We start from the raw sequence: 25,492 nt of genomic DNA, 5'->3' as shown, positions 1-25,492 counted from the left end.
TCATCCTTACCCACAAGCACTCGACCTCATCATCACTATCATTGAGCTCTAGACAGTCAAAATACTCCCTAACATATAGGGAGACTAGTCATGCTACTAGAGAAGGCAGTGTCTCAGCCTTGGCTCTGTTTGCTTCAAGCCGTAACTGACACAGCTGATGACTTCCAAAATTATTTAATGTTACAGTCTTTCCCAGGTAAATGCATGATTTAGCTCTGTGTGTCCTAGAGCTGCAGGTACTTACCTTTTCAAAAAAGCGCCTTTGCTGTGCCTCACAATCAGGGTACTGTGGCAAAGAATGAAGTGCAGAGTTCAGCTGGCTAAAATGCTGCTGCATGACACGTCCAAAGGCGTCCTCTGGGTGCATCTGCTCATACAGCAGAAAGCATGCCCGAGAGAAGTGCTCTGCTGCCCACTGAATCAAGGCATCTGACCTGTCAGGCAGATTGTGCATAACAAAGTAAATAATTGAGGGCCCACCTATCATATGGCAGATGCAATATATCTTCCGGCAACACCACAAAGCATGCTATTAAGGCATCCTGACAGAGGTAATACACAAAAGAGAATCCTGTGCTGGGGACTTATGAACATCTGCTCCCTCATTTGTGCAGAGAATTCAGGGGATGAGAAGAACAAAAAACTGAAAATCACTCCTTCGAGGTTTTTCTTCTTCTTCTTTTTTTCCTCCCTTTTAGGATGTCACATGGACATCAATTACCCCATCACAATTATGATGTATGGAGCTGCTTGAAACTTCCACAGAATTCCTGAAGCTTTAGTTATAAGACAGAAGGTTTCCTAGCCCCAGGTGACGTACATACAAAGCAGCTTGTTCTTTTCATTTTACCACCTAGCTAACAGAGGATAACTCAACTGACCTGCTATTTTCCATGTAGGTGAGCACCACCTCTGCTATGAGGAGGGTGGGGATTTCATTGTCCAGTCCTGCTTCCTGCAGGGCTCTCTCCAGCTCAGACAGCTCTGATAAATCCACTCCCAGTAATTTATAATCCTCTCCAGAAAAGGTAATGACTCCTGGAAGACAAAAATGATACAATCTCACTACAGTGCAATACTGAGACCAAAAGGAACAAACAGGAGAATCAACCCCACAGACAATCGCTTACAAGGCTGTGCCCATCAACTCAATTTCTTTGGGACACGTACAAGAAAATCCTCATCACCAAATGAACCATAAAGGGATAGTGTCAAGAAGCGACCCATTAAATGCAGATCTAAAACTCCATTATTCCTAATGCAAATTTCACCTACAGATTTATCACAGAACTATCACATTTACTATAACAACAAAACTTTATCATATTTACTTCAACAACATTTTTATAGAACCTGTAATTCAGAATCAAATCTTAAGGGCTCTTACTTATAGACCTTTCAGTTTAGGCTAAGAAAGTACCATTGCTTTGATAGAATTTGAATGCTTTGCCTCACAACCACAAAACCATTCTCAAGTATTTTGGGGTGTGTTTGTTTTTTAAATAGATTTCATTTCTGTAAAATGGCATCGAATCCTGAACTAGCACATGCTAGCTCTCTGCAAACACCAGGACTAGTCTCACAGATTACTGTTCTCAGAAATAAGTTCCAATTTATGACTTGCAAGCATTATCATGGCATACCTCTGCACTCCATAAGAATATCATAAGCTATAGCTTGTTGACCTGTTTCAACCAAAACCAAATCTATAAACAAAGCAAACTGTAAAGTACCTTTAGAAATCACCTACTCCATGTCTCCATACCAGTGCAATCCAACAATTATACCCGTCCTGAGAACTGTTAATCTACACTGTTCTCCAAGGCATCCATTACTGGAGGCAAAATGGCCTTCTTCAGAAGCCCATCCCAGTGTTCCCTGTTAATTTCTTCTAACAATTAACTTGTCTATCCATCACTTCCTGCCCTCCAGACACAAAGAATAGGGTATTCCCAATTCTTTTGACACCTGCCTTTTAGTTGAAGTACTTGAAGATTATTCGTATGGACAGAATTCTTTGCCACAGGATGCTGCCGACATTAAAAATGTGAATGGATTCAAGACGAAACTGAAAAAGCTCATCCATAAAGCCCATAAATCACAGTATAATTTAGGTTGAAAGGTGCCTTTGAAGGTCACCTAGTCCAACTCCTTGCTCACAGCAGAGTTACCTGTATCAGGTTGCTCAAGGCTTTGTCCAGTCAACTAAGTATCTCCAAGGCTGGAGATTCCACCAGCTTTCTGGGCAGTCTGTTCCCGTTTTTAACTACTCACATGGCATTAAAAAAAAAAAACCCCAAACACTTTCATTATACGTAACTGGAATTTCCTTTGTTACAACTTGCAACCATTGCCCCTTGACTGTTTGCTTCATGCCTCCAAGAAAAGTTTGGCTCCATCTTTTCTACACTCTCCCGTTAGGTAGTTGAAGACTGCAGTAAGACTCACCTTCCTCCCTCCCAATCTCCTCTTCTTAAGGCTGAACAAACCCAGTTCTCTCAGCCTCCCCTCGCATGCCATGTGCTCCACCACTTTATCATCCTCATGACCTCTCACTGGACATGCTGCAGTTTGCCACTGTCTTTGTACTAGTGAGCCCAAAGCTGGACACAGTACTTCAGAAATTGTAACAGAAAGAAACTGAACTTGGTTTGACATAATCTGTTCCTGACAAATCCATTCTGGCAGCTATACATCTTCTTGTTACCTCCCAATGGTTACGAATTATTTATTTGTTCCAAAATGTTTCAGAAAACGAACATGCTTTTCATCTACAACTTCATAGTTCCTCTACCATCATATCTCACTTTTTAAAGGCTGAAGCTATGTTTGCTTCTTCTAAACACTTAGTACCTAGAAAACCTTCCATAAATATCATACCTAATCCTTCCCCTCCAATATCTCCCACCAGTGCTGACAACTCTTTCATTCTTTTGATCAGAGTAGCTTTTTGGCATGCCACATTTGGGAAATCCACCTCATATACCACAGTGTGATGCAGAAGACCCATGTCCTTCAAACGGAAGTATAAGGAGTCAAAGCCAGCACCTAAAGACAGGATCTGCAGAGAAAGTATCAGAAAAAAGTTATACTCAACTCTAGCAGCATCCTGAGCATCTAGGTGTGAAAAATATTCAGTAACATCATCTGTAGAGTGACAAAATCAGGCAATCTCCTGCAAGAGGTAGAAGAATTTTGTGTAGGCATTGCCCCCTCCCAGATATTTCTGTCAAAGTAACAAATGGACAGCCACAGTGGTGCCAGTCAGGCTCTCTGTGCTCTTCTCAAAAGGATCACAACAAATGCACTAATAAGCTACTGCAGTGCCAAGATACCAAACAGCCTTTTCACACATATAGTGGAAACTGCCAGTACACCCAGACAAAAAAAATGCACCTGTGTCCTTGGGTGGCTTTGGGTCTTCAGCAGGAAGTCTTGAACACAGTGATCCACAGCACGGATGCGGATGTAATAACCCCTGTGCAATGAAATTCAATTGTAATCACTGTCCAGGAACCCTATTTCCCCAGCACTGGCATCCTCCATTTCAAAAAACTGATTTTTTCTCTCAGCTTCTACCCAATAACCCCACATTTATAGAACTGCACTGGGAGATGTCTGATGATTTTGCTGTATCTAGACCTTGTTAATAAATACAGATCTCCTGTATTCAGTAAGCGTATTAACCAACAAGACTATGGATAACCCAGGGAAAACGTGTAGATATCCTAGCTGGACCTGTTCCGTTTTGCATAAATAATTATTCACTGGATGAAAAAGTATGAATCCAGAGAGTCAGGATGCTCCCCTGCAATGTGGGTGGCTAATACCTGAGTTTCTGCCCCAAATCAGATGCCATAACAGTATGAAATTAATTCCTTTACTTACAAGCAGCTATTGGGTATAAGAAAATGAATGACAGTGTGTGCAAATGCAGTGAGAGAGGAACAAAAAAAGGAAGAGAAGCAAAGTCAGGAAAGGAATTTCATTCTCTGGTTTTTGAATTAATGAATCTAAGTCAGTCTAACACCTGGAAAGTGTTTACCATTTGCCTAGTCTGGCATGGACTGGTGCCTCTTTTTCCTTGGCATTCTCTTTTAGTTAGTTTCATCATGTCCCCAACAGGCTTACCAGTTCCTATCACCTCCTTTAACAAGCATGTGATCATCCCCATGCCTCTCAGGGACTAAAGATTTCACCAGATATTCTAACACATCCGAAAATTCATGATGACAGTGTTGACAACTGTAATACATAACTCTTTCTATGAATTTGGTTTGGCATGCCAATGTCATGTGACAAGTCAATACAGGCTCAGCTTCCTGACCTGATGAGCCACACTTGTCTTCATAGGCCTGTGAGCTTCTGCTTGAACACCGCTTTTTTTTTTTTTGCTGAATGAAACTCCTTTGGCAATTCAGTCATTTTGATTGTGTTAAACTATTAGCCTCATGCTATGTAAACTCCACTACCATATCAGCATAGAACCCTCTACACATACACATTAAAACATTCATGTAGCTCCAGAGAAGACCTACTGGTCAGGCACCACTGATTCAAAAGATAGTATGTTTCCCTGAGCCACCAAATACCTTACTGAAATTGTAATGTTCTTGAGAATTAATGAGAAAACTATTGACGTGTTAACATTTTTAGCGTGTTAGTTTTCAAATCTTATCTAAAGTAGTTTTCAGCAGCATTGAATACTGGAGTTAGGAACCAGTCTGGTGATATATTTTACTCAGAACAAAGCTTTCAATTTTTCCTACAAGCCATGTAAAATTATACTAATAGTCTAAAAAGGTTACATTACTGAGAGACAGTGCTCTGCAAGTTGCTCTGCTCTGTCACTATGCGTGCCTTCCTAAAAAGGCATTTTAAAAAGCTGTGCCTTAAGCAGAAGGGACAACTCGAGGGGCCAGGGGGATCACTGAGGCCTTTCTGCAGCCCAAGGGGCGGGAGGCTGCGAGCCCCACACCTGCCGGGGCAACCCGCCGGCGCAGGCACCGGAGCCAAGGCCCCGCGCAGCGCCTGCTCCTCACCGGTGGACAAGCGGGGTCCGCCGCCGCCGCCGCCGCCCCACCAGGAGCCGCAGGAACCGGTCCTGGATGTAGCCTCGCGCCGCCGCCGAGCACTTGCTGACGGCGCTGCTGCCGCCGGTGCCTTGGACCTGCCGGGACAAGGACAGAGCGCTGCCCCAAGGCCGCGGCGCCGACACCGCGGGCCAAGACGCGCCCGGGCCTACCAGGGCGGGTCGGCGGGGCCCGGCAGCGCCAAAGCGCCTCCGAGGGGAGGGAAGGGCAGCTCCCGCCGGCGCCGCCGAACGCCGTCCGCGTCCCAGCCTCCCCCCCGCGTTTGCCTCCCCTCGTCCCCAGAAGCCGAGCCAGGCCCCCTCCCCGGGCCGGGGCCCCGCCTGCGCAGAGACAGCCGGCGGGTCCCTCGCGGAGGGGCGGCGGCGCCCGGCGGGGGATCACTCACGGCGGCGGGGCGCGGGGCGCCCGGACGCCCGCGGCCCATCTTGCGCGCACCACGGCGCCGCGCCGCAGCGACGGGAAGCGCGAGCACGCCGCCGGCCGCAGGCAGTGACACGCGGCGCGCGGGCGGGGAGCGTCAGGGGCGGGGAGCTGCCAGTGGAGCGCGCCCCCTGGCGGGCCCGTCCCGCCCGCTCCCCCAGCCCGGTCCCGCCCCCGGGCGACCGGCCTGGCCTGGCAGTCCCCGCGTGGGATCCCGGCCCGGCCGCCCCTGGGATCCCGATGCCCGGGGTCCCGGCCTGGCCGCCCCACTCCCAGCGCTGCCGCCGCGGCACCTGGCGGACCCGCGAGCGCAGGCCCGTACCTGGGCCCGGTGGCGAGGGAGAGCCGGGAGCACGTCGCCATGGCAATGAGCAGCCTTTGCGCGGTAAGCGGAGGGGCGGGGGGAGAAGCGCTGCGTCGAGAGCAGGGTGCGGGGCTGTCCCGGGCAGGGTGCCCATCTCCCCGGGGCAGGGTGCCCATCTCCCAGGCGGGGTGCGGAGCTGCCCGACGGTGCGGGGCTCCCTGGGCGGCGTGCGGAGCTCCCCAGGGGGTGCGGAACTGCCCCGGGGCATGACGCAGAGTTCCCCGGCGGGGTGCAGTGCTCAGTGGAGGGGTGCAGAACTGTGCAGCAGGACCCACAGCTGTCCTGCCCATGCTCTGTTCCCTGGGCTGCAGCTTAGACTAGAGCTGGCAGTGGTGACTGCGTGGGTTTTGGGACATGGCTTCTTGGGGGTTAAAGCTGGCAGTGTTGAGGACAAACATGGGAGTACCTGTGGTAGAGGACGTGAATTATTTCTCTTTAGGATTTGTACTAGGAGTTGTAGAGTTGTAAATAAGTTAAAATCTCAAAATGTCACTTTTATAGAGAATGGTCAGTATGCATATTTCTAACTGGGACCCATAAAGCTCAATCCTCAGCCCAGTGCTAGCATTTTATCAACAACCACATGAAAATTTTTCTCTGAGGTGTATTTTATTAGTGTTGTCTTTTAGGTGATTCCTGGCATACTCGAAGGAGCTAGTCCTAGCTGCTGCAGTTATAGTGCAGGATACAGTACATTATGGTAGCGCCTATATTTCTATTTGTATTCTAGATGTGTGCACAATTTCTGCAGAGATCAAGGCTTCCTTTTCCTCCAGGTTCCCTTTTCCTAGCTTTTCATCATTTTGTTGATCTTGCCACATCTCTGGCATCTGGAAATGATGTTTTAATTTAGTTACAGGTTAAGACTTACAGATTAAGACTTACAGGGAATGCTAGCCCATCCTGCTGGCACTTCATCCCTGCAGGATTTCCAATTATACTAGTAACCTGAGAGTTATGATGGAACAAAACACATGGCAGCAAGTTGGGGAGTGGCCACTGAACTCACTACCCGGCCATCCCAGGAAGTCCTTTCCAGTCCTACATTTCTATATCCATAGCAATCTTTTGTGCAAACTCTGTGAGAAGACACTGAAACATGAACTGGGCATCCTGGGTTTAACACAAGAACACAGACCCAAATAGTTTGGGGAGGGAGGGCAGGGGGCTGGGCGGTGGTAAAGGATGAAAACGTGGTGTGCAGCCATTCTTGGGTCTGTGTGTCCAATCCGTAGCTGTCACAGATATAAAATTCTGTAATCAATCATAATTTTATCACGCTCTAGTTTAGAAGCAGATGGGATTTTTACTTCTATGTCCTTCTTAGTTTGGAAGGATGTTTTGGAGCCTGATTGGTGTAATAGCTAGAAATCTCCTCCAGATTTCTTGTTGCATTTATTAATGGCCAATTTATATCCATTTATTCTTGATTCATGGTTACTCTTAATCTGAAATTGTTCCTTTGCCTTTCTGGCACTGACTCCAAGTGTACAAGCAGACAGATTTATCACCTCTTGGTCTGTGTTTTGCCAAACTAAGGCTAGCAAAGCAAGTTCTGCTCGTGGGAAGTAGAAAGCTTTTAAATACGTTTCTGAGAGGGGATGCATGCTGTGTGCAGAGGGTATGCTGTCATAGACCTGGCACTTTCCTCTGGTTTGGACATCACAGGCTGATGTGGGGGAGGGGATGCCTCTTCCCTGGTGTGCATGGGCAACCTTCCCCTGCCTGGTCTCTCCTCCCACTCCTCTGAGGATTCCCCTGGGGCTCTGCACGACATTCAAAGCTTGTGAGGAATGCGCAACTCACCCCAAATAACAGAAAACACACAGCAGAGCAGCACAGGCATCTAGGGGCCCCATGCTGCTCCCACCCCCAGCTGGGGGGGCGGTCTGAGGAGGGGGGAGTACATAATGAAAAGCATTTGCTGCAGCAGCTATCTATAGTCTTTTGTGTTTGGGAGCGGGCAAGGGACAGGCGTGGCCCTGCCTGCCTGACCTCAGAGTTGACGTCAGAGAACCCCAAATGAATAACAGGGAGTGCTCCAGAGAGAGAGGCACAGCCAGGCTACCCAGCACAGAAGGTGAGACACCAGCACCACTAAACAAGAGGAGAGATAAAATGGGAGGTATTGTTTCCCACAGAAGGGTACTCTATCCACAGTATCCAGACTCTGGCTTCCATTCAAGGTGGGCCAAAGAAGTTTGGGTCTTTCTATGGGCTGACTCAGCAACACAAAATCTGTGCTTCTGATCTACTACAAGCATTTTCCTTTACCTGTTCTGCTTTCTTAACCACTTGGATGCATGCTGAAGGTTATCAGTTGCAGCATGGTCTCTGTATCAGCTTGCACCTGGTAAACAGTTCTAGGAATGATAAGAAGGTTACAGATCTGTGTTGTGCTAGGCAGTAGGACTGTGCCTTAAAAATATTGCTACCCAAAATACTTGGTTCTAACGCTACTGATATTGTTCTGTTGCTCCCAGTCACTGCAAGAGTGGAGGGCTGGATTCATCTGCCAATCTAGTCAATGTGGTAAGAATTGGATCCAGGAGAACATATGGTATGAGTCTCAGATCTTGATCATTTTATTGTCATGTAATACCACAGAGAGGCCTCAGTGACAGGGCAAGGCCTTGTCAGGCTAAGACCTGTGCGGCAAAATTTAGAGATAAACAACATAACTTGTAAGTCTTATATGTACACGAAAGTCTTGAGTGTACAACCTAAATACTTCACAAAATACATCTGTGTCATCAAAGAGGCTGTGATTAACAAAACAAGATACAATCACAGAATCATAGAATGGTTTGTGTTGGAGGAGTCCTTTAAAGATCATCTAGTCCACCCCCCCTGCCATGGGCAGGGACATCTTTCACTAGATCAGGTTACTTAAAGCCCTGTCCAACCTGACTTTGAACACTTTGAACACAATCGCAGGAACAAACTTCCTAGTCATTGTTAAGGATGTAAACATGTCCAAAAAAAATCCATCACCGTCAAGGAAGATACTGTGATTTTCTCATTCTTTGGTCTTCAGTGGAATCTTTTCTCCTTCAAAAAGGGTGATGGAAAGGAAGTTTAGAAGATATCCTTAGATACTAATGGCAGTGATGTTGGAAGTGGATAGAAGAAACAATCACCCTGTGTCTTGTCACAGAAGTTAGGAAGTACAGAAAACAGTTTTGAGGACTTTTAAAACATAAAAGAAGTGGTTTGTTTTATTGCCTTGTAGAGACTGTGCAGTAGAGAAGGGGGAACTGAGGTAAGGATATGGCTAAAATACTAGCCTGGAGGCATAACATTTGCACCGGTATTATAATGGACTTAGATTTGTGAATCAACAAGGAGAGTGAAAGAACCAGCTGAGGAGATGTGAGGACAAAGGATGTTGAGGTGGGGTTTTGTTTTTCTTTTGTTTTTGTTTTGCAGAGATCTTGGACCAAAGGATCTTGGGGAATTACCAGTGCACTGATATTTATAGGATGAAAATGACATGTCTTGTGAAATTGTTGGACACTTAATACGGTATCAGCCGGACAAAACAGTGGAAGGGTTGACCACACATTGTAAGAGGGAGTGATGATTGCCATTAACTATACAACCAATATACGTTTCTGAGCAATATAATTATATGTCTGTTTGGAATACCACCAGTGGAGATATGTTGATATCCTAGGAGGTTTGCTTCCCTGTTTTATTCCCACATAATATTGTGGTCTTTTAAAATCTCCTTGTTAATAATTCAGAACTTCATTAAATGATGTTGTCCGTTCCATGTTGAAGGACAAGAGCTTGACCTTAGGCACTGCTATGATCAACTCTTTCTGAAAAACTACCAGAGCTTTCCAAAAAATGTCTTGAAGTCTTCTCCTTGCAGGAGGATGCTCATACGCTTCGCATCAAGTGATACCGACCCCCACTCTGCCATTCATCTGCTTGGTGGGAGGCACTCTTCATCTCCTTACCCGCCACAGAGTTCCTGTACTACCTGCTGCTTTGCTCGTTTTAAGTAACACGTTACCAAATGTATCTGTTGCATTTACATTCAGTGATTCTCTGCATTTTGTGAATAAACATGGATTGGGGTAAAGCACCCGTGATACTTCTGATAAACTGATATGGCACTTTATGCTGTATTACACTTATGTTCGTGCTATTCAAAGACCTTATCACGCCGTCTCAATTTGCTTTTTCTCTCTGAACAGGTCGAACTCCAGTTTCAGTTATTGTCCAGTGTGGATTTTTTTCAAAGAGCTATGAGCAACATTGGAGCCTTTAACTTCCATTGAGAGAAGTTTCAAAAGTAACCTTTCTGCCTGTGTTTAGGGGCCTGATGTATGGGAGTACTGCTCCTCCAGCTGCTTTAATCAGCAGACTCAAGCCTTTCAGAACTCCCTTTATATTTTAGAGATAAAGACCCTTGTTCTTCTCTCCAAATGCAAAAATTACACACTGGCTGTTTCACAGTTTCTTTGGTGACTTGAAAGCCTTCAAAAACCTGGCTCTTATATTGTTTCCTCCTCCAATCTCTGTCTCAATTCCCCATCTGTAAAATGGGGATAAGACCAAATTTCATACCTCCTAGGGGGGAAGCATGAGGAAAAAGAAGGAATTTTGGCGCATCAGAGATAGATAAGGGATTTCTGCAAGGCATTTGTCAGTAGTACATGAAGAGCTGATTAAACACTGAGCAGCAATTCATCAACTTTTGACTTAAACCCTGTTGCTGTATTTTTCAGTGGGTGATTGTCAGCCAGCAGGGTTGTTTCTAGGAGAGTCCCGCAGAGCAGTTCACAGTTATAGATTGGTGGCTGTGTCCTGGAAAGCAGGAATTAAAGGATTTATTGATTGCATTAGATGACCAGTAGAATATGAGTTCTCAGTTTGATGAAATAGCTAGACCAAAAGGTATTTTGAAGAGTATATAAAAAGGACAATATCATAGAATAGAACAGAACAGAACAGAATAGAATAGAATAGTTCAGTTGGAAAGGGCCTACAACAATCATCTAGTCCAACTGCAAAGAAGGATTGGTATTACATATGTATATTTCATTAGTATAATGATTACTGGCATAATGTCAGTGTTCTGGGATCAGCATTTCAAACCCATTCTGGTTACAAGTTGAAAGCGAGTTCTGGTTTGAGGTGTCCCCTATATTCAGAGATTGAAGGCACAGAGTCTCTTTAGTTTTAAAATGGTTGTAAAATTAACCAGTATGGAACTACAACAGGACTTTCAGAAAATGAAGTCCAATCTGTATTTGGACTGTGAGTAAATTTTGACAGGGTCCCAGGTACGTGATGCCTTCTGTGTTCCTCTGGCAGGTGACATTATTTCTTACCAATTTCCTGATGTTTCAAGGATCACCAGTATTATTTTGCCATATTTGCTAGCAGACATAGTGCTGCTTTCCCCAGATTAGAATTCCCCATCCACATGATGTTAAAACCAGAATCACATTCACCAATTTCTTCCTAGGAGGCTCAGATGAACAGGACTAGCAAAGGGAAAGTACCTCTCCAGTGTCCTAACCCCCAGTTCTGCAACTTCTCATTCTCTCAGCTTCATCCTGCTATTGTCTCTGCTCCCAGGAACTCATAACCTAATACAGACATCTAGCCAGTCTCCAAGGAGTGTCTGGTCCATGCATTTGGCCTTGTTTATAGCATCTGAGCCACGACATCATCACATTGGGGCCCCACACATAGATGGCAAAGGAGGAAACAATATAAATTATGCTGGCCCCTGCTTTCTTGTGGTGAGATCTGTACTTGCCAGAAATTTCTAGCCTTTGTTCTGGGCTGGGAATGGGTTTCATAATGGAGAGGGAGGCACTTTCTATTCTGCATGGAGAAAGCAGTACCAAGGAAGGTTTTAATTATCTCCCATCAGTACAGAGCAGCCAGGCTGCTTGCAGTTGCAGGAGTTGATGAACAGTGCAGTCCCAGTCCAGTCTATTACAGTGAGGGGGGCTGTGGGAATAGACCGTGCTCTCACCCCATGAGAAAAGGGTTCTTGCTGGTGCATGAGACCAAGTCTTAGATTCAGAATGGAGCTCTTCCCAAGAGGAGAGGACTCCCTCTGCCAGACTAGGAGCAATAGAGTAAAGCAAACACCAATTAGAAATGGAAGGGAAGCATAACAGGCTTTTTCTCACCTTTGTCCCATCTCTCTACTCTGCTTGAGGTGACATTGTACTATGGAGAATGGCACTCTGGGGTTGTCCTTACAACCTGTCCTAAGGACTAATGTAGAGCTTGGGCTACTGCTGTTCATAACCTAGCAGCGAATGTTGCAAACATGTGGAAGATGTTCTTGTCTTCATTTTTATGCCTTGCTTTGCAATCATCCTCTTTTCCTCCAGGGTAGCTTGGTACAGTCCAGCACTTTGGGGTCCTGCTATGAAAATTATCTGCTGAGCATTTTTCAAATGCGTTGGGGGAGGGTTCTTCTTTATGTGCCATTCATACTTTTTTATTCCTCCTGCCTTGCTGATGCTAATTCTCCATCTTGTTACCCTTATCTGTTAGTGGTTCACATTACCTTTGCTAGATCCTTTCTCTGCCTTGTTTTTGCTTTCCCATTGTAAACATAAATCTAAATCCTGCATCCCTATTGCAAGAGTTGCTATTTCCTTCCCTCCCCTTAGTTTGATTAATCTTTCCTTCCATCTTTTCTGCTTACTCACCATGTCATGTTGCTGATTTTAACATCACCTTGCTTTCTCCTGCTGTTTCTGAAACGCCCTCTGTAAAAAATGCATCTGTCCCTGGCATCTCATGACCTCTCTGTCTGTATCCTGAGTCCTTCAAAGACGACTTGCCTTTATTTGACATTTCTCAAAGTCTAAACTCCTGATGGATCATGTTGCTTGAATCGGGTCAGGCTGTGGGGGAATGCTGCACTGCTGCCTTTCCATTGCTCCCTCTTCCTCTACCCTGTTTCCTTCCCTCTTTTCCTCTTCAGAGCAGTGCTGTGTTCAGCTTTTCAGTGTTGCTGTCACCAGGTCCACCCTGTCAGCCTTTCTGTCTTCTTTCAATTTCTGGCTCTTTCTCTTCTTCTGCTCACAGTCATTGCTCACACTTCTCTACTGGCTAATTCTCTTCATGCTCTGTTGTCCTCTACCCTTGATTCATTTTCCCCTTCTCTTCCATTACAAGCTCAACCCTGAAAGTCCTCAGCCTTTACACACTCTTGGGATCTCTTTCACCTCCTGCACTGTTATTAACAAACTCTCATAAACAGTCTGAATTCTGCCACTTCACTGCCTTTCCTTCCGCTCTCATTTTGCCATCTTCTTAGTTTAAAATAGGAAGGTTCAAAGTTTTACTTACTCCCTTGTCCTCAATTTCAGGTTCCTTTAGCCTGTTTTAGGTCATTCCTCAAACTCTTTCCTCCTCCTGCTTTCAGTTCTTTGTTTGTAAGAGCTCTTTGCTTCCTCCCACAGGAAAGGAACAAGAAATAACCTCTTCTTTCTCTTTGCTTTCATTCTTCTCCTCTTTCTTCTCCCCATCACAAATGCAGAAATTACTTACCTACTTTATTCTGTTATTGTAATCCCAGGTAACATGTTCTGAGGATTTCAAGTGCAGCATTTCAAAGAATTTATGTGATTCTTTCATTGTTTGTTCTAGAAGGGAAGGTGAAGTTTGTAGATGGTATTTTTACAACAAATAGTGAGTTTGCGGCACAGTAGGCTCTGGACTTCGGCCTGCAAGGGTACAGGATACAATGTGAGTGAGACATAAAACCTGTGATGCACAAAATCACTCAGACACAAAGCAAGTGCTATGAGTGTGTTAGTTTTCTGTAAATGACACTTAAACCTTATATTTTGCTTCTTTATTTGAGAAATAAAGAATCAATAGTAAGCATAAAACAGAAGACCTGTAGTTGTGTGTAATGTAGGTGAGGGGTAATGTTTCTCAGAATTACAGAATTCTAAAAGCTGCATATTGTTCATTCTGTCACATGGCTGTGGCAGAGGATGTTAAAGCCACTGCACATCCCAATGTTTCTTAAGTGAGTGATGTTGGATATGTTGTCTCTCTAAGTGCAGCTCTGGACACTGGATGGGACAGACCTGGGAAAGTGCTAAGAAGAGTCTTTCACCTTTGACAGTAATGAAACCAGAAAATGTTATTCTTATTCTATGTTAGCATAAATAGATCTGCTTGGAAGGGACCTACAACGATCATCTAGTCCAACTGCCTGACCACTTCAGGGCTGACCAAAAGTTAAAGCATTAAGGCATTAAGGGCATTGTCCAAATGCCTCTTAAACACTGACAGGCATGGGGCATCGACCATCTCTCTAGGAAGCCTGTTCCGGTGTTTGACCACCCTTTCTATAACGAAATGCTTCCTAATGTCCAGTCTAAACCTCCTCTGACACAACTTGGAACCATTCCCACACGTCCTGTCCCTGGATACCAGGGAGAAGAGATCAGCACCTCCGTCTCCACGTCCCCTCCTCAGGAAGCTGTAGAGAGCAATGAAGTTGCCCCTCAGTCTCTTTTTCTCCAAAATAGACAAACCCAGAGTCCTTAGCCGCTCATAGGACATGCCTTCCAGGCCCTTCACCGTCTTTGAAGTCCTCCTCTGGACCCATTCGAGGACCTTCACATCCTTCTTAAATTGTGGGGCCCAGAACTGCACACAGTACTCAAGGTGAGGCTGCACCATTGCTAAATACAGCGGGATAATCACCTCTCTTGACCGGCTGGTTGTACTGTGTTTGATGCACCCCAGGAGTTGTTTTGCCCTCTTGGCGGCCAGGGCACCCTGCTGACATACTGAGCCTGCTGCCAACCAGCACCCCCAAGTCCCTTTCTGCAGGGCTGCTCTCAAGCCACTCCTCTCCCAATTTATACTTGTGTCTGGCATTACTCCATCCCAGGGGCAAAATCCGTTTTTTGTTTTTGTTAAATTTCATGCCATTGATGATTGCCCAATGCTCCAATCTGTCTAGATCCTTCTGCAAGGCCTCATGTCCCTCAAGACAGTCAACAGCACCTCCCAGTTTAAGTATCATCAGCAGACTTACTAATGGTGCATTCACTCCTGCATCCAGATCGTTGATAAAAATATTGAACAGAACTGGCCCTAGGATTGAGCCCTGAGGAGCACCACTGGTGACCAGTTGCCAGCCAGATATTCAGTACAGCCACCCCATTCACTACAACCCTTTGAGCCCTGCCGTTCAGCCAGTTCTTCACCCAGCACACTGTACTTGCTCATCTCACAGTTGGACAACTTGACTAGAAGGATACTATGAAGAACAGTATCAAAAGCCTTACTAAAATCCAGAAAAACGACATCCACCTCCTTCCCTTCGTCCACTAGGCGGGTGACCTTATCATAGAAGGATATCAAATGAGTTAGGACTTTCGCTTTGTGAACCCATTTTGACTGTGCCTGATAATTACATTGTCCTTTAAATGCCTTTCAATAGCACCCAGTATGATCTTCTCCATAATTTTTCCAGGTGCTGAGGTTAGACTAACAGGTCTGTAGTTTTCTGGATCTTCCCTCACACCCTTCTTGTAAATTGGAATAATGTTGGCTAGCTTCCAGTCAGTGGGGACCTCCCCAGACACCCAAGACCTTTGGTAGATGACTGAGAGGGATCCTGCTGTAACATCCACTAACTCCTTCAGTACTCTGGGATGAATCCCATCAGACCCCATGGACTTATGAATATTCAACTGATACAATTGGTCCCTTACAATTTCAGTGTCCACAAATGGAAAGTCACTGTTCTCACAGTTGTGGTCCTCCAACTCAGAGGACCAGGCAGCCCAAGGTCTATCATTAGCATTAAAGACTGAGGCAAAAAAAGCATTGAAAGCTGAGAGTTCTCTTTCAGCATTAGAGGTAATTGGTGCAGGAAACATGCCCATCTAGAATAGGAGAGAAGAGTGCTGAAGACTTCAGTCTAGTCTCAAACATCTTTCAGTGTGCATGGAAGAAAGAAGTATGAAAAGGCCAGATGAAATCAGGAAGCATCCAGCTTACAAAGCGTACTTTAGAGGAAGCAAAAGCATAAGCAAGCTGTCTCCCTGGGTGTCCATGCCTGGAGAGAGATGCTTCACACAGAAATGTATCCCAAATGAACAGTGACAGCCGTCCACTATTCTGCCTTCTTGTTACTCACCCATTTTCTCAGCCACGCCCACATTAGATGAAAAGCCTCACCATTGTAACAGTGGCACATAACATTCAAGTTAGCTGCACAAGTCAGCCTTAATAAGAGGGGAAGCAGGAGAGCTCTTAACTGCCCTGCCTCTACAACTAGCTATATATATAAACACACACACACATACACATCACCACTCCATACACACCTCTTAGCTTTGTCGGTACTTTTTCTAAGGCATTTTTTTCTCTTTTCTCTTTTTGGATGCTGATGGGGAACGTGACAGCTCTTTGGGGGCTATTGTTGGTTTACTGGAGGGTTTTTCTGCCTGCAGTTTTAGAACTGAATAGATGATAGATGTAAGAACTTGCAACCCTCCAAGAGTTTGCCAGCTCTCCCTTTTGTATAACACAAACACACAAGCTCCTGAGAAATGTTGTGAAGTTTTTCTAAGACATCTCATCTTCCAGAAAAAAAAACCAAAAAGATGTCTGTATTGAATCACAGAAAGATGCTTAGTGCGTAAATATAGGCCTACACTGTTGAAATAATACTGATTTTGGAGGATGGTAGGGGAGAAAGAACCCCTGAAAGTTAAGTTTCAACCATTTCTTGGACAAAATGCTTGTTTTAAGGAAATCAGTGCAGCTTCACTGAGCTACACTCGCTATGGCAATACACTTCTAAAGAGTTAGAAATGATACCCAAACTGCCAGTGGAATTACAGGGATGAGTAATCATCTAACATAGTCAAAAAAAAATCTGGATTTTTCTGATTCCTCTACTATTGTGATCCCTGCTCACATGATTTTACTATGAACACTTTGTCAGGTTTGTCAGATCCATGATGAATGGAGAATGCTCAAGTTGCTTAAAATCATATTTTGCCTTCATTAAAGAACCACAGAACCTGGGTTGGGGCAATCACCAGTATCGGTACAGACTGGGAGATGAATGGATTGAGAGCAGCCCTGCAGAGAAGGACTTGGGGATATTGATGGATGAAAAATTGGACATGAGCCGGCAATGTGTGCTTGCAGCTCAGAAAACCAATCATATCCTGGTCGAGGATACAATATCCAGGTTGAAGGAGGTGATTCTTCCCCTCTACTCTGCTCTGGTGACACCCCACCTGGAGCACTGCATCCAGTTGTGGGGTCCCCCAGACAGACATGGACCTGTTAGAGTGGGTCCAGAGGAAAGCCACGAAAGTGATTAGAGAGCTGGATCACCTCTCCTATGAAGAAAGGTTGACAGAGTTGGAGTTGTTTTGCTTAGAGAAGAGAAGGCTCCAATGACACCTTACTGTGGCCTTTCAATACTTAGAGGGGGCTTATAAGAAAGACTGAGAGAGACTTTTTACCAAGGCCTGTAGTGACAGGACAAGGGTTAATGGTTTTAAACTAAAAGAGGGTAGATTTAGATTGGACATAAGGAAGAAATTCTTTACTTAAGAGTGGTGAGACACTGGAACAGGTTGCCCAGAGAAATTGTGGATGTCCCATCCCTGGAAGTGTTCAAGGTCAGGTTGGACGGGGCTTTGAGCAACCTGATCTAATGAAAGATGTCCCTGCCCATGGCAAGGAGGTTGGACTAGATGATCTTTAAAGGTCCCTTTTAACCCAAACCATTCTATGATAACCACAAAACCACAGAATCACCGAATGGTTGAGGTTGGAAGGGACCTTTAGAAGTCATCTTGTTCAAGCCCCATGCTCATGCAGGATCAGGGAACCATAGATCTTGTCAGTGAGCTTCTTTAGACTCATAGGTGCAAATCAATTTGGCCCCTTGATTTAAAAAAACATTTATTATTGCTAAACTACTGTTTATTATCTTCTAATATGTTTTAATCGTGTATCTCACACATACAAAAGAGAGTTTTGACGAACTGTTCCTTCTTGGCATCATTAACAGTTTTACTATCTCCATGTAACTGACTGCCCTATGCGGATTTCTTTTGTTCTTAGTTTACTTCAAAAACAAAAGCGTACCATTTTTGTTATCTTTAGTGCTGTCAGGGTTTTATTCTTTCTTTTTCCCTTGGCTTCAGTTTTACATGACCTAGGAATTATATCACTTAGAAATTATCTATATCCCCTTCCCAATTGCCTCCTTTTCTATTTGGCGGACACAGATTTGACTTATGCCAAAAGCAGAGATATTCTCATAATGAAAGCTTTTTTTTTTTTTTGCAATCCATGGTAATGTAACAATGAATATTGTCATCCTTGAAAACCTCCAATCCTTGAATCTTGTTGACCCTTTTGTTTAATTATGTCTTGCAATTATAAGATCTACAGTCTAATTTCTTGTGTAACCATGGGTTTTATCTTCAGAACAGTTGGATTCAAATTAATCTGGGAACAGTTATTTATGAACTAGCATTCATAAATCATAAACCCACAAAAAGAGTACTGTGAATCAGTCTGTCATCTTGTAAAACACATACCATAAAACTTCCCTGAATTATCTTTTCCTTGACTTACTAACATATATTTGGCAAAAAAAAACCCAAAACAAAGCAAAACCACACACAAACACATTTTGATTCAGGAGTTACCAATGACCAGAAATTCACAGCATCATTAGTTAAGTTGTTCGTAATGTTAATTCCTTGGGCTGTTTAAAGTTTGTATCCTGCTTTTGAGCTGAATTGGTCTGTTTTATAAGATTCCATCAAGGACAGTTTTGCATTCTGTTACAGTCAAGCTAACAGACCTGTAATTGTTCAAAATACTTTTTAAGAAATCTCTTCCTAAACATAGGTAAACATAATATTTACCAAATATTTCACTTCTAATGTGGTAGAATTGGTTAAAAATCGCTTCCATTATCAATTGCTGCAGTTATGTATGCCCATTCTTTCTATTCTGGGATGCAGAGGCAACGTAAGAGGCAAATTAAAATTAAGTTCTAATTGTTTCCATCTGGAAACATGCATGAGCATTTCCATATCCTTATTACTACTAGCACCTTTGCTTTTGACACCATTCTTCTCAGATGTAGAAATCAGCCTCTTTTCCATTTCTATAGATACTAAGTTTATCTTTATCTTTTTCACGTAGTTATTCATCCAGGGAAGTTTGATGCCTTAGCCAATGAAAGCATGATATTGGGTCTCAGTTCAACAACAACAACAACAAAACAAACAAACTGGTTGAAATTTTAGACTGTTAAACATGGAATGGGATTCAGAGTGCTGAAGGACTGTAACACTATGTTAGAGAATGCTGTAACTTCAAAGGGAATACCGAGAGACACCTTAGCCAACGTCCTAGAATCCACCAACAATGTGAAAACTTGCAATGTTTGAGAGGGCAGTATTGGTTGTAAGACGGCTGTTGGTAAGTGCTGTGGTGATATTTCAGTGATTCTATATGTGAGATGAGGAGGAAGCTGGAAATCAGAACACATCTTGTAGATAATTGGGATAATGGGATTTATGTGGGGTGGTCTTGTCTATTACTGGTCCCAAGTAGCAATTTCTGAGAGAGCTCTTCATGCACAAGTAGCAGTTCAAGCTAGTATTACCAACTTGCATTGCTGCACGGTGAAATGCAAATGCTGCATACCTTTGGGGTTTCAGATCAATCCAGATTGTTTATATCCCCTACTTTATAGTGGGCTATCAGTTCAGGAAAACCATTTCTGTTTTGTTTGGTCAGTTGTCAGGGTCTAGTATCCTCTGAACAGGTTCTTTTAGAAATTCCACACAAGGAGGGTTTAATGTTTGGTAGCAGATTTACTTATTTGAAGATACTTGGCATTACATGGGATTTGGTTTAACAGAGTAATACAGCAGTATGCTGAAATCACAACACAAACATAATATAGCAATTGCAATATACAGTTGAATCTCAATACAAACATGATTCCCATTACCAGTCTCTGTATGCTCACTGTCATGATGCTGGGCATCTCCAGTTGCTGGGGAAGGGATACATGGGTTGAAGCCAACTCAAGCCCACTGCTTTCTTCAAAGTTCATTTTGTTGGTTGCTCAGTTGTTACACTCTATGTTGGGCTAAGCCATGTATATACTTAGCCCATACTGGTCTGGCTAGCTCCGGAAGACATTCACACCTATTTGATTAACTCACAGAAAGCCATTTATACAACCAGTTGATTCACCCAACTGATACTGCCTTTACCTAATACAAAGGCCATCCTCCAGTCCCCTTTGTGTTAAGTTCAGCTTGCTTTGCAATAGCTGTGGTCACTCCCTATATTCTTCCCTGAGCTTCAGGATTACATCACCTGTGGCCATCTCCTCTGAGCCTTCTTGCATTGTAGGGATTTGTTGATCGGTCCTATCAGTTTTGTTCTCAATATTCAGTTACCACAGTAAAGCAAAAAGGCGGCTGACCAAATAGCTAACCACATAAATGTAAAACAAGAGTTCCTCTTAGACTGCTGAGTAATAGTTACAAGAAATACAAGTTAAACAAGGGGGAAAAAAGTCCTATCTTCTCTCATGTCCAGTATACCTTTGTAGCTCTTCTGTGATGTCTCATTTACAATATATTCTTTGAAATGCAAGACAACTTTGTAGCCCTACATTATGGTTGGCAAGTACATATTCCACACTCCAAGTACTGTGTCAACTCTGAATAATTGTACTGTTTATCCTCTAGAAATAATATTCTCCAGCAATTACATCCTCAATCTCCCTCTTCCACTCACTGCAAAAAGTATCAATAGCATTTTTAAAGGACAGTGGGGGTGGCTGTTACCTCTACTATTTAAAGTCCATAAAGAGTTTCAGTAGTTCCTTTTTTTTTTTTTTCCCACTCACAGTTTCCTTGGAGGAAAGGCTGAGAGAGTTGGGGTTGTTCAGCCTGGAGAAGAGAAGGGAGACCTTATTGCAGCCTTTCGGTACTTAAAGGAGGCTTATAAGAAAGATGGTGGCAGACTTTTTAGCAGGGCCTGTTACAACAGGACAAGGGGGAATGGTTTTAAACTAAAAGAGGGTAGATTTAGACTAGATATAAGGAAGAAATTTTTTACAATGAGGGTGGTGAAACACTGTAACAGGTTGCCCAGAGAGGTGGTAGATGCCCCATCCCTGGAAACATTCAAGGTCAGGTTGGATGGGGCTCTGAGCAACCTGATCTAGTGGAAGATGTCCCTGCCCACGGCAGGAGGGTTGGACTAGAGGACCTTTAAAGGTCCCTTCCAACCCAAACTATTCTATGATTCTATGAATCCGCCCGGCCTCCATCACCTCAACCTTCCCAGTTGCCCTTACACAACAGATATGGGGCCCTGGAACTTGAGGGCCAGACATGAGGATGTAGACGAAGGTCCATCCAGGGTGTTGCCCAGGGCGAGTCAGTCAGCCCCACACATTACGACTGCCTCCGCTAAGAAAAAAAGGAGGGCAATTGTCATAGGTGATTCCCTTCTGAGGGGGATGGAGAGTCCAGTATGCCGGCCAGACCCATCCCACAGGGAAGTCTGCTGCCTCCCTGGGGCCCATGTTAAGGACATTACTAGGAAACTCCCTGGTCTGGTACAGGCCTCCGATTACTACCCGCTATTGGCTATACAGGCTGGCAGTGAGGAGGTTGCAGAGAGAAGTCCCGAAGCAATCAAAAGGGACTTCAGGGCACTGGAGCGATTGGTGGAAGGATCGGGAGCACAGGTAGTGTTTTCCTCACTCCCTTCGGTGGCAGGGAATAATACTGAAGGGAACAGGAAAACTCATCAGATCAACACGTGGCTTAGGGGCTGGTGCCATCAGCAAAATTTTGGCTTCTTTGATCATGGGGAGGTTTACATGCACCAGGCCTGCTGGCAACAGACGGAGCTCAGCTGTCTCACAGAGGGAAAAGGATTCTTGCGTTTGAGTTGGCAGGGCTCATCGAAAGGGCTTTAAACTAGGTTCGAAGTGGGAAGGGGATAAAACCAGGCTCACTAGAGAAGAGCCTAGGGACAGCACGCCAATGTCGGGGGAGAAATCGGTAGCCCAGCTCAAGTGCATCTACACCAATCCACGCAGCATGGGCGGCAAACAGGAGGAGCTGGAAGCCATTGTGCAGCGAGATAGCTATGACTTAGTCGCCATCACGGAAACATGGTGGGATGAGTCTCACAACTGGAGTGCTGCAATGGATGGCTATAAGCTCTTCAGAAGGGACAGGCGAGGAAGGAGAGGTGGTGGGGTAGCCCTGTGTGTTAGGGAGTGCTTCGACTGTCTAGAGCTCAATGATAGTGATGATAAGGTCGAGTGCTTGTGGGTAAGGATGAGGGGGAAGGCCAACAAGGCAGATATACTGCTGCGAGTCTGTTATAGACCACCTAGCCAGGATGAGGAGACAGACGAAATATTCTACCAGAGGCTGGCAGAAGTCTCACAATCGCTAGCCCTTGTTCTCGTGGCGGACTTCAACTTTCCGGATGTCTGCTGGAAATACAACATGGCAGAGAGGAAACAGTCAAGGCGGTTCCTGGAGTGTGTGGAAGATAACTTCCTGACGCAGATGGTGAGTGAGCCCACTAGGGGAGGTGCCTCGCTTGACCTGCTGTTCACAAACAGAGAAGGACTGGTGGGAGATGTGGTGGTTGGAGGCCGGCTTGGGCTTAGTGACTATGAAATGATAGAATTCTCAATACTTGGTGAAGTAAGGAAGGGGGCCAGCAAAACCGCTACCATGGACTTCCGGAGGGCAGACTTTGGCCTGCTCAGGACACTGGTCGAGAGGGTCCCTTGGGAGACAGTCCTGAAGGGCAAAGGGGTCCAGGAAGGCTGGACATTCTTCAGGAAGGAAGCCTTAAAGGCGCAGGAGCGCGCTGTCCCCATGTGCCGTAAGAAGAACGGGCGGGGAAGACGACCGGCCTGGCTGAATGGGGAGCTCTGGCTGGGACTCAGGAAAAAAAGGAGAGTTTATCACCTTTGGAAGAAGGGGCAGGCAGCTCAAGAAAAGTACAGGGATCTCATTAGGTCGTGCAGAGAGGAAATTAGAAAGGCAAAAGCCCAGCTAGAACTCTACCCGGCCACTGTCGTGAGAGACAACAAAAAATGCTTTTACAAGTATATTAATGACAAAAGGAGAGCCAAGGAGAATCTCCATCCTCTATTGGATGCGAGGGGGAACGTTGCCACCAAGGATGAGGATAAGGCTGAGGTACCTAACGCCTTCTTTGCCTCAGTCTTTAATAGTCAGAGCAGTTATCCTCAGGGTACTCAGCCCCCTGAGCTGGAAGACAGGGACGGCGGGCAGGATAAACCCCCCATAATCCAAGAGGTAGCAGTTAACGACCTGCTACGCCATCTGGACGCTCACAAGTCTATGGGGCTGGATGGGATCCACCCGAGGGTGCTGAGGGAGCTGGCGGAGGAGCTTGCCAAGCCACTCTCCATCATTTACCAGCAGTCCTGGTTAACTGGGGAGGTCCCGGACGACTGGAGGCTTGCCAATGTGATGACCATCTACAAGAAGGGCCGGAAGGAGGATCCGGGGAACTACAGCCCAGTCACTGTGACCTTTCAAAGATAATCAAGAGTGGCCTCGCAGTGATGTCATCCAGCTCCCTCACCACTCGTGAGTGCATTCTTGAAAGTCCCACAGACTTGTGTAAGCCCAGTCTGCTAAAAGTGGTCCCTAACCTGACCCTCCTCCACTGAGGGTGAGTCTTCCTTGCTCCAGAGTTTCCCTTTGGTCTTACGGGCTTGGGATTCCTCAAGGCTGCTTTTCCGTGTCCTTTGTTACCAGGGTGCTTGCCCCATTTAGCAGTGGACCCACATTTTCCTTAGTCTTCCTGTTGCTGCTGATATACCTGCAGAAGCCTCTCGTTGCTCTTCACATCTCTTGCCAGATTTGACTCCACGTGGGCTGTGGTTTTCCCTGCTCCATATCTGCTTGCTTGGATAACATCTCTATATTCCTCCTGGGTTACCTGTCCCTTCTTCCATCTCACAGTGCCTCACAGTGGCCTGAGTTATTTTCAGATATTTAAGACTCATTAAGTTGACTCATAAACCAAACTGACTTTCTTCCTTCTGCTAGGTCAGTTATGGCAGAATCAACTAATTGGTTGTTTATAGCCTGATTGTGCTGTTGGAGGAGCTACACAGCTGTGATTTAACCTGGAGGTCTGAATAACTTTTAAAAGTGTGTGGTAGGCTTATATGTGCATTTTTAACCTATGGGATGTTTTTGGATTATGACTTGGATTAGAGTGTTTGATGTTACCTAATGGTAACATCCTTGTCAAGTTATGTGCATCATAGCAGCTTAATCTGCAAGTTAATGATTTTTTCAGTTTTTTAAATAATTTAAACACGGTAATTTTAGCACACATACTGGTCTGTATCTGGGACACATTAGCAATGGTACAACACAAATATATTCATGAGGTTAAGATCATGTAGTACATAAACTCCCACTAGATGGGGCTGTATCATACCAGTTGGTGCCTGCCTTCCTTCTTTCGGGGTGGGTGCAGGGAGAGAGTAGAGAGATATGTGTGTTTGTGTGTCATCCTCCCTAGTTTAAGAACCACAGCTTCCTGTGTCTATTTGTGGCAGGTATATTTAGTGCAGTTCAGCTCTTTTATATGCATGCAGCATATTTAGCACAGACTGTTTGGTCAGTGTGCACGTTGTTGCCAATTTGCCTGCTGGCATGTACAGGAGTATAGTGTATTTGTGGGATATCTTGTTGCATCCCAGTGTGCATCGGTTGTGGATGATAAACTTAATTTGTCAAAGGCAAAAAGAAGGTCAGACCATCTGCATTGTTTTTTCCTGGAGGAATCATCAGATCTTACTTCAGAACCTGCCCCTCTGTGACAAACCAGAGCTTGAACCCAAGCTCTTGAGTGAGGAGAACTCAGGTAGAGATGGGTGATTCCTGGACGGTCACATCGCCCCTGCAGACTCCTCCCAGTTCCCTGCTGCTAGGCAGAAGAGTCCAATGGATTCAACAGCGTGTGGGTGAGACTTGACTCTGCTGATCTCAGAGCCTTTCCTTCCTGAACAAACATTTTCCATTCTGAAATAATCACCTCACTATATATAGAAAGCTCCTCCAAAGCAAAACCCATGTTCTTTGGGAAGGGATATTCCTCAAATTGTTTTCTTCCTTTCACAAAACACCAGCAGGCTCTTTGCCATCAGGCTTGTATGTGTTTGTGAACACTGTTGATCAAAGGCACGTGTTCACCTCACACAAAAATAATCTCGATTCCCCATGCAGCTCCTGTGCTCCCCACCCCCACCCCATGGATTCTGAGACTATGTCTGTAATCACAATTCACAGTATTTCGGAAACCACCTCCCCATCTCACTTCCTCCCAGCTGATTTTCAGGGGAACAGAAGGAGATTTGTTTGGGAGGAAGTCCAGGCCTTAGTGAGCAGCTTTCTAAGAGGCACCTATGAGAATGGTGCACTTTAGTCAGTGTATGCTTGCAGAGGCCCCTGCCAAATGAGGTCACCCTGCTGCAGAAACGTGGATGAAGAGATTCCAG

General features: G+C 45.0%; 1 protein-coding gene and 1 long non-coding RNA gene across 5 annotated transcripts in view; one reads left to right on the top strand and one right to left on the bottom strand.

Annotated features, from left to right (window-relative positions):
* LCMT2 (leucine carboxyl methyltransferase 2) overlaps nucleotides 1-5,571 on the bottom strand; it is a 43,731-nt gene extending 38,160 nt beyond the window's left edge. For 2 of the 4 annotated variants that reach the window (XM_075140585.1, XM_075140587.1), the window contains exons 1-6: nucleotides 5,479-5,571; nucleotides 5,043-5,170; nucleotides 3,397-3,478; nucleotides 2,881-3,061; nucleotides 882-1,038; nucleotides 245-434 (exon numbers count right to left, since the gene is read on the bottom strand). In XM_075140585.1, coding sequence (XP_074996686.1) covers nucleotides 245-434; nucleotides 882-1,038; nucleotides 2,881-3,061; nucleotides 3,397-3,478; nucleotides 5,043-5,170; nucleotides 5,479-5,517 — 777 coding nt within the window. In that variant the 5' untranslated portion in view covers nucleotides 5,518-5,571. Of the gene's footprint in view, nucleotides 1-244; nucleotides 435-881; nucleotides 1,039-2,880; nucleotides 3,062-3,396; nucleotides 3,479-4,327; nucleotides 4,345-5,042; nucleotides 5,171-5,478 lie in introns of those variants that run through there. The other 2 variants (XM_075140586.1, XM_075140588.1) reach the window with 2 other exon arrangements.
* Nucleotides 5,572-5,680: 109 nt separating this feature from the next.
* On the top strand, nucleotides 5,681-9,970 carry LOC142078051 (uncharacterized). The gene is made up of 2 exons (XR_012672111.1): nucleotides 5,681-5,898; nucleotides 9,307-9,970. It is a non-coding gene; the product is annotated as an uncharacterized LOC142078051 (long non-coding RNA).
* Nucleotides 9,971-25,492: the final 15,522 nt, after the last annotated feature.

The sequence above is a fragment of the Calonectris borealis genome, chromosome 1, assembly GCF_964195595.1.
Source record: "Calonectris borealis chromosome 1, bCalBor7.hap1.2, whole genome shotgun sequence".
Lineage (NCBI taxonomy): Eukaryota > Metazoa > Chordata > Aves > Procellariiformes > Procellariidae > Calonectris > Calonectris borealis.
The sequence above is the reverse complement of the archived record's forward strand: the minus strand, read 5'-3'. Positions and strand labels throughout refer to the sequence as shown.